At 51.0% G+C, this 8808-nt stretch overlaps 1 protein-coding gene across 2 annotated transcripts in view; it reads left to right on the forward strand.

Moving 5' to 3' along the window:
• Positions 1–8455, forward strand: part of pdzph1 (PDZ and pleckstrin homology domains 1) — a 10869-nt gene extending 2414 nt beyond the window's left edge. Inside the window, exons 3-13 of one of the 2 annotated variants that reach the window (XM_079373363.1) lie at positions 1–1619; positions 1719–1880; positions 2969–3130; positions 3221–3322; positions 3945–4055; positions 4524–4702; positions 4784–4941; positions 5059–5101; positions 5191–5377; positions 5508–5643; positions 7761–8455. The exon at positions 1–1619 is cut by the window's left edge and continues 226 nt beyond it. In XM_079373363.1, coding sequence (XP_079229489.1) covers positions 1–1619; positions 1719–1880; positions 2969–3130; positions 3221–3322; positions 3945–4055; positions 4524–4702; positions 4784–4941; positions 5059–5101; positions 5191–5377; positions 5508–5643; positions 7761–7860 — 2959 coding nt within the window. In that variant the 3' untranslated portion in view covers positions 7861–8455. Of the gene's footprint in view, positions 1620–1718; positions 1881–2968; positions 3131–3220; positions 3323–3944; positions 4056–4523; positions 4703–4783; positions 4942–5058; positions 5102–5190; positions 5378–5507; positions 5644–7760 lie in introns of those variants that run through there. The other variant, XR_013778574.1, reaches the window with a different exon arrangement.
• Positions 8456–8808: the final 353 nt, after the last annotated feature.

Raw genomic sequence — 8808 nt, forward strand, 5'->3', positions numbered from 1 at the left:
GACCGAGGACGCAGAGAGAGGACTGAAGATCGTCACGTCCGTCTCTGTTGATGACGAGGAAAACCCAAAGATCACCTTTCAGCGGTCACAGCAACGTTTGTTTGGAGACGAGCCGTCGGCTCCGATCACCAACATCATGAACATCAGCTGTTCAGCGTCACACGTGAGGCTGGAGATCCAGGAGCTCCTCCCCCTGAACGCCGCAGGGATCAAGACCACCTTCCTCTTCATGAACCAGAACACCGAGCAGATCTCTCACGCCACCTGTGGGAAGACATGGACGCCAAACAACGAGTCACTCCACGTGACCAATCACGGCTCAGACTACAGCTTCACCTTTGGCTCAGACTCCGCCCACAGGCCACAGAGGTCAGAGTTCATGTTGGAGAGTCCGCCTTGTGTGACTCCTCCCCCTGTCTTCAGGTCAGGACCTTCAGGGAAGAGGAACCACTTCCAGAAGGGCGTCAGTGCTGATGACTTCTGGGACATCCCGCCCCCCCGAGAGTTTGCAGACCTCAGAGTGACGGTTCTGGACGAGCTGAGCCGGGACCTGTCCTCCTGCAGGCTGTCAGACGGACCACTCGAAGAGCTCCTCCCCCCACAGGACCACAGCCAGTATTCTGCTCGATCCCCTTCCTTTGATCAGGTATCAGAACCCGAGAGCTTTGAGCCGTCCCTCATCAGACCGTCCCTGTCCACCAACAGGTCCAGCTTCACCAGAGACTTCATCAGCGGACAGCGTGGGAAGCGTTGCATCAGGAACAACAGCATCGCCGCGGTGCGACACAGAACCTGCTCCATTCCAAAGAAGAGACGTCAGACTTATCCCGGGACATCAGGGGGCCTCAGCCTGAACCAGGACCAGCACCTCCTGGTGGCCTGTGCTGGATCTTTGTCCTCCTTGATGAGGAGCTATGACGATCCAGAGAGTACCCTCCCGGACGAGTACTGCCAGGATTACGTCTCTGCTTTCAGGACAGGAAGTCTGAACTCCTTACGCAGCCACGGATTCAAGCGGACTCTGATTGGTTCGTACTACATCACCTCCTCTGATGATGCGTTCACTGTCACTGAAGAAAGTCGGGGAGGAAGCAGAGACATCTTTCGGAAGGATGTGATGCAGAGTGTCTGCGTGGACCACATGGATCTAGCGGACAGCGGCTTTGATCAGGAGATGGGGGGGTGTCCCAGCCTGTCCCCCCCCACAGAGGAGGAGCAGCTGTGTGGGAGGTCCCTGATGATCCAGGTGATCCCTCCGTCCTGCAGCGGCTCAGAGGAACACATCCTGCAGAACAATCCTGCAGACTTCTTCCACCATCCAGACCAGCAGGACTCTGATCTGTCTCCACCTGGACTCAGGAGGTCCTCATGTAGTCCGTTCTCAGCCGGTGTCCTTCAGCAGAGTCTCCTGCAGATGGACAGGAGGGAGACCCCAAGTGCCTATTTGGACAAACATCACAACAAGTCTGCAGGAGATTCCCTGAACACACACGAGGACACAGATCAGACCTGTCCACCTGAGTCTGCAGAGACCAAGGGGGCATCAAGTCCAGCCAGAGGGTCCGCAGAGCGTGGGGAGCGTCTGACCTGCAGAGCAGACGGACACGCCACGTCCAGAGGTGAGTGATGTTAGTCAAAGAGTCTTAAACCGGTCTCAGCTGGGACCCGAGGCTCGCCTCACTGAATGTGGGAGTCTAACAGACCGTTATTGTTAACAGCTGGCCTTGAAGGCAGAGAGCACCTGAAGCCGGGAGTCCACCAGGAGCCAGACTGCAGTGGACCGGATCACTGGGCCAAGAGGAGGAAACTGTTCAGAGAGAGTAAACAGTGGAGCTCTGCTGCAGGAAGCTCCATCAACAGCTCCATCACCGAGGAGTCAGGTCAGGACCAGGACCCCAGAGCACCCCTGACCCCCTGACCCCTGACCTCCTGACACCAGAGGACCCCTGACCCCTGACCCCAGAGGACCCCTGACCCCCTGACCCCTGACCTCCTGACCCCAGAGGACCCCTGACCCATGACCTCCTGACACCAGAGGACCCCTGACCCCTGACACCAGAGGACCCCTGACCCCCTGACCCCAGAGGACCCCTGACCCCCTGACCCCTGACCCCCTGACCCCAGAGGACCCCTGACCCCCTGACCCCTGACCTCCTGACACCAGAGGACCCCTGACCCCCTGACCCCAGAGGACCCCCTGACCCCCTGACCCCTGACCTCCTGACACCAGAGGACCCCTGACCCCCTGACCCCTGACCCCCTGACCCCTGACCTCCTGACCCCAGAGGACCCCTGACCCCTGACCTCCTGACACCAGAGGACCCCTGACCCCTGACACCAGAGGACCCCTGACCCCCTGACCCCAGAGGACCCCTGACCCCCTGACCCCTGACCCCCTGACCCCAGAGGACCCCTGACCCCCTGACCCCTGACCTCCTGACACCAGAGGACCCCTGACCCCCTGACCCCTGACCTCCTGACACCAGAGGACCCCTGACCCCCTGACCCCAGAGGACCCCTGAACCCCTGACCCCAGAGGACCCCTGACCCCCTGACCCCAGAGGACCCCCTGACCCCCTGACCTCCTGACCTCCTGACCCCCTGACCCCCCTGCTCTCTCTCTCTCTGTCTCTCTCTCTAATAAGTGTGTGTGTGCGTGTGTGTGTGTGCGTGTGTGCGTGTGTCTGCGTCTGCGTGTGTCTGCGTGTGTGTGTGTGTGTGTGTGTGTGTGTGTGTGTGTGTGTGTGTGTGTGTGTGTGTGCGTGCGCGTGCGTGCGTGCGTGCGTGCGTGCGTGCGTGCGTGCGTGCGTGCGTGCGTGCGTGCGTGCGTGCGTGCGTGCGTGTGTGTGTGTGTGTGTGTGTGTGTGTGTGTGTGTGTGTGTGTGTGTGTGTGTGTGTGTGTGTGTGTGTGTGTGTGTGCTCGCTCCAGGTGATATGTGATGTACTTAGAGAGGTTTTTGTGTTGCAGTATCAGAGGACACTCGGTCCCTGGACGTCCCAGTAGGAGACGGTGAGGATCGAGGATTCTACACGGACACGTTTCATGCTTCAACCTGGATCTACCAGGGAGACGACGTCAGCTCAGGATCCATCCCGCCCAGTCTGAGTACCAGAACCAGAGCCGTGTCGAGTAAGAGCCGCCCCCCTACATGACTGAGGTTGTAGTGGTTTGAGCTCAGGTGAGATGCTGAACAGGTAACGTGTCTGTCTTCCTCTTCAGTTCGAGAAAGGACGGTGAGGATCAGTAAGGGGTCAGGAGAGTACCCGTGGGGCTTCAGGATCCAGTTCTCTAAACCTATTGTGGTGACTGAGGTCGACACAAGTAAGTGAGCAAGTGGTCCCTCTTAGACCCTGAGTCCTCTGTGAACCAGGTCCCTCTCAGACTGTGTTTAGACCCTGAGTCCTCTGTGAACCAGGTCCCTCTCAGACCGTGTTTAGACCCTGAGTCCTCTGTGAACCAGGTCCCTCTCAGACTGTGTTTAGACCCTGAGTCTTCTGTGAACCAGGTCCCTCTCAGACTGTGTTTAGACCCTGAGTCCTCTGTGAACCAGGTCCCTCTCAGACTGTGTTTAGACCCTGAGTCCTCTGTGAACCAGGTCCCTCTCAGACCGTGTTTAGACCCTGAGTCCTCTGTGAACCAGGTCCCTCTCAGACTGTGTTTAGACCCTGAGTCTTCTGTGAACCAGGTCCCTCTCAGACTGTGTTTAGACCCTGAGTCCTCTGTGAACCAGGTCCCTCTCAGACTGTGTTTAGACTCTGAGTCCTCTGTGAACCAGGTCCCTCTCAGACCGTGTTTAGACCCTGAGTCTTCTGTGAACCAGGTCCCTCTCAGACTGTGTTTAGACCCTGAGTCCTCTGTGAACCAGGTCCCTCTCAGACCGTGTTTAGACCCTGAGTCCTCTGTGAACCAGGTCCCTCTCAGACCGTGTTTGTATGTGTTTCAGATGGGGCTGCAGAGGAGGCCGGTCTGATCGTAGGAGACTACGTCCTCGCTGTTAACGGGACCGATGTGACGAGCATCCCGCACTCTGAGGCCGCTGACCTCGCACGACAAGGTACGCTGCTCACACAGTGTGGACTCTGCTGAGTCATGTTTAGTTCAGCTGTCTGAGCTGCTCACACAGTGTGGACTCTGCTGAGTCATGTTTAGTTCAGCTGCCTGAGCTGCTCACACAGTGTGGACTCTGCTGAGTCATGTTTAGTTCAGCTGCCTGAGCTGCTCACACAGTGTGGACTCTGCTGAGTCATGTTTAGTTCAGCTGCCTGAGCTGCTCACACAGTGTGGACTCTGCTGAGTCATGTTTAGTTCAGCTGCCTGAGCTGCTCACACAGTGTGGACTCTGCTGAGTCATGTTTAGTTCAGCTGCCTGAGCTGCTCACACAGTGTGGACTCTGCTGAGTCATGTTTAGTTCAGCTGCCTGAGCACAGAGGTCGTTGTCGTGTGATTTAGACTTTGTCTGCTTATATTTGAATTAAAAACAGAAATGATTTGTTGTCTCAGATTTTGTTTTTGATGTTGTAGGTCCAGATGTTCTGAAGCTGACCGTCGGCTCAGATATCGCTCGCTGTCCGAACACCCCCCGCCCAGCCTGCCGAGGTTACCTTCACAAGCGCACCCAGTCGGGTCTGATTAAAGGCTGGAGGAGGAGATGGTTCGTCCTCACACATGACAGCTGCCTCTACTACTACAGACACAAGCGGGTCAGCAGCTCGCACCTCCACCTACCGACATGTATGAACCAAACATGGACGGTTTCTGACATCACTTCCTGTCTGTTTCAGGATGAGGGGAAGGGGCGGGCTCCGTTGGCGGTGAAGCTGGAGGGGGCCGAGGTGGGAGTGGACGTCTCCCTGGGGAAACCGTTTGTGTTCAAGTGTCGACCTCAGAGTGGGAATCGAGTGTTCTTCTTCTGTGCGACGTCCAACCAGGAAATGAAGCGGTACAGAAGATCATGTGTTTATAATTCTTCAAAATAAAAGTTTGAACGCTGAGATGTTTCATCATGTTGACTTTAAAGAGAGGTCATCATGTTGAAGGTGTGTCTTTATGATTTCAGGTGGCTTGAAGCCATGGAGAAAGCTGTTCTCCCCATCACACAGGTAACATTGAAATGGACTTTGGTTCAGATGTTTGATGAGAATGGATCCAGTCACCTGAAGCCTCACCTGAACGCTGGTCTGTGTTGCAGAAACATGTGTGGGTGGATGTGACCCTACATAACTCCAGCCTGCCCCCGCTGGCCGTGAAGAGCCCGGAGTGTTTGGGACTTCTTCATAAGATGGACAAAAGCAGAGACATGTGGGTGCAGCACTACTGCATCCTGAAGGACGGCTGTCTGTCTCTGTACAGCGGGATCCGAGCCACACATGCTCAAGGTCGACTCCTGTTTCACTCGTGCTGCATCTCTGTTCTTACGTCTGTTGAAGCCTCCATCATTTCTTCCTTAAGAACATCAGTGTGAACAGAGAGTTAAATACAGTGTCATTACTGACTGTGTGTCCTCAGGTGGGATCTACCTGCAGGGTTATCAGGTCAGAGAACAACCGTGCGGATCAAAGAAATCCACCATCGAGCTGAAACCTCCGTGTGACGAGTTCAAGACCTTTTACCTGTGTGCTGAAAACTCCAACGAGAACAAACGGTGAGAAAACACGAACACATGCTGAACAGGTGTGTTCATGTAGAACAGGTGTGTTCATGTAGAACAGGTGTGTTCATGTTGAACAGGTGTGTTCATGTAGAACAGGTGTGTTCATACTGAACAGGTGTGTTCATGTAGATCAGGTGTGTTCATGTTGAACAGGTGTGTTCATGTAGAACAGGTGTGTTCATGTTGAACAGGTGTGTTCATACTGAACAGGTGTGTTCATACTGAACAGGTGTGTTCATACTGAACAGGTGTGCTCATGTTGAACAGGTGTGTTCATGTTGAACAGGTGTGTTCATGTAGAACAGGTGTGTTCATGTTGAACAGGTGTGTTCATGTTGAACAGGTGTGTTCATACTGAACAGGTGTGTTCATACTGAACAGGTGTGTTCATGTTGAACAGGTGTGTTCATACTGAACAGGTGTGTTCATACTGAACAGGTGTGCTCATGTTGAACAGGTGTGTTCATGTTGAACAGGTGTGTTCATGTTGAACAGGTGTGTTCATGTTGAACAGGTGTGTTCATACTGAACAGGTGTGCTCATGTTGAACAGGTGTGTTCATGTTGAACAGGTGTGTTCATGTTGAACAGGTGTGTTCATGTTGAACAGGTGTGTTCATACTGAACAGGTGTGTTCATACTGAACAGGTGTGTTCATGTTGAACAGGTGTGTTCATGTAGATCAGGTGTGTTCATGCTGAACAGGTGTGTTCATACTGAACAGGTGTGTTCATGTTGAACAGGTGTGTTCATGTAGATCAGGTGTGTTCATGCTGAACAGGTGTGTTCATACTGAACAGGTGTGTTCATACTGAACAGGTGTGTTCATGTTGAACAGGTGTGTTCATGTAGATCAGGTGTGTTCATGCTGAACAGGTGTGTTCATACTGAACAGGTGTGTTCATGTTGAACAGGTGTGCTCATGCTGAACAGGTGTGCTCATGCTGAACAGGTGTGTTCATGTAGAACAGGTGTGTTCATGTAGAACAGGTGTGTTCATGTTGAACAGGTGTGTTCATGTAGAACAGGTGTGTTCATGTTGAACAGGTGTGTTCATGTAGAACAGGTGTGTTCATACTGAACAGGTGTGTTCATGTAGATCAGGTGTGTTCATACTGAACAGGTGTGTTCATGTAGATCAGGTGTGTTCATGTTGAACAGGTGTGTTCATGTAGAACAGGTGTGTTCATGTTGAACAGGTGTGTTCATGCTGAACAGGTGTGTTCATGTTGAACAGGTGTGTTCATACTGAACAGGTGTGTTCATGTTGAACAGGTGTGTTCATGTAGAACAGGTGTGTTCATGTTGAACAGGTGTGTTCATGCTGAACAGGTGTGTTCATGTTGAACAGGTGTGTTCATACTGAACAGGTGTGCTCATGTTGAACAGGTGTGTTCATGTAGAACAGGTGTGTTCATACTGAACAGGTGTGCTCATGTTGAACAGGTGTGTTCATGTAGAACAGGTGTGTTCATGTAGAACAGGTGTGTTCATGTTGAACAGGTGTGTTCATGCTGAACAGGTGTGTTCATGTAGAACAGGTGTGTTCATGTTGAACAGGTGTGTTCATACTGAACAGGTGTGCTCATACTGAACAGGTGTGCTCATGTTGAACAGGTGTGTTCATGTTGAACAGGTGTGTTCATGTTGAACAGGTGTGTTCATGTTGAACAGGTGTGTTCATACTGAACAGGTGTGTTCATGCTGAACAGGTGTGTTCATACTGAACAGGTGTGTTCATGTTGAACAGGTGTGCTCATGCTGAACAGGTGTGTTCATGTAGAACAGGTGTGTTCATGTTGAACAGGTGTGTTCATGTAGAACAGGTGTGTTCATACTGAACAGGTGTGCTCATGTAGATCAGGTGTGTTCATGTTGAACAGGTGTGTTCATGTAGAACAGGTGTGTTCATACTGAACAGGTGTGCTCATGTAGAACAGGTGTGTTCATGTAGATCAGGTGTGTTCATGTTGAACAGGTGTGTTCATACTGAACAGGTGTGTTCATGTTGAACAGGTGTGTTCATGTTGAACAGGTGTGTTCATGCTGAACAGGTGTGTTCATGTAGAACAGGTGTGTTCATGCTGATGTCTGTGATGTCATACTCAGGTGGATCATCGCTCTGAGAGCGTCCATAAAGAAGTGGCTTCCTCTCCATCAGGCCCTGCAGGACTACATGAACTGCCTCCCAGAGGAGACCAGGATGTGACCCTCAGTCTGACCCCAACTGAGGACCACAAACCCCGCCCACACACCTGAGGGTCCAGGACACCCACCCCCCCTTATATATTGCACTGTTTACTGTAATAACTATAAATAAGTTCAGCACCTTACCTGGCTGTCAGGTGATTCTGACAGTTTGGGACTGACCATATTGTGCCATAGGCCTTTCAAAATAAGAGTTTAATGAAACTTTGTGATGCTACGTCAGCATGTTCACTTATTCCTTTTAAATGTATCATGCCTGATTCAAAGTGTGTCATATTTTATCTTTATGATTTCAACTTTTATATTTAAGTTTTTTTACATTTAGAAGAAGAACGTCGTTTAGAACGTCGTAGCCTGATTTTGACGCTCTCACTGATTAACTGATTTGAATGACTCATTTCTTTTAGTCAGATCAATTCTGTATTCATATCCACCTTCTTACATGTTTACAATAATAGTTCTGATTTCTAGACACGGCTCATTAAAACACAGAGGTTTCATACACAAACTAAATAACACATTTATACATTTATAAACCTTAACACAACATATAGTGTCATTTATACTTATTGTATTAAAGCTCTGTATAAAATTCATAGATGATGTTTCTTTAATTTTGTCCCCGGTAAACATGTTTATTTCTGCTGTAAAGTTGGACATTTTAACATAGAGCTCTATGGAGACTGACTCACTGCAGGAGACAGACTCTAGTGGACACTGGAGGAACTGCAGCTGTAAAGTTGGACATTTTAACATAGAGCTCTATGGAGACTGACTCACTGCAGGAGACAGACTCTAGTGGACACTGGAGGAACTGCAGCTGTAAAGTTGGACATTTTAACATAGAGCTCTATGGAGACTGACTCACTGCAGGAGACAGACTCTAGTGGACACTGGAGGAACTGCAGCTGTAAAGTTGGACATTTTAACATAGAGCTCTATGGAGACT

This window comes from Symphodus melops, assembly GCF_947650265.1.
Source record: "Symphodus melops genome assembly, contig: scaffold_409, whole genome shotgun sequence".
In the NCBI taxonomy this organism is placed as follows: domain Eukaryota; kingdom Metazoa; phylum Chordata; class Actinopteri; order Labriformes; family Labridae; genus Symphodus; species Symphodus melops.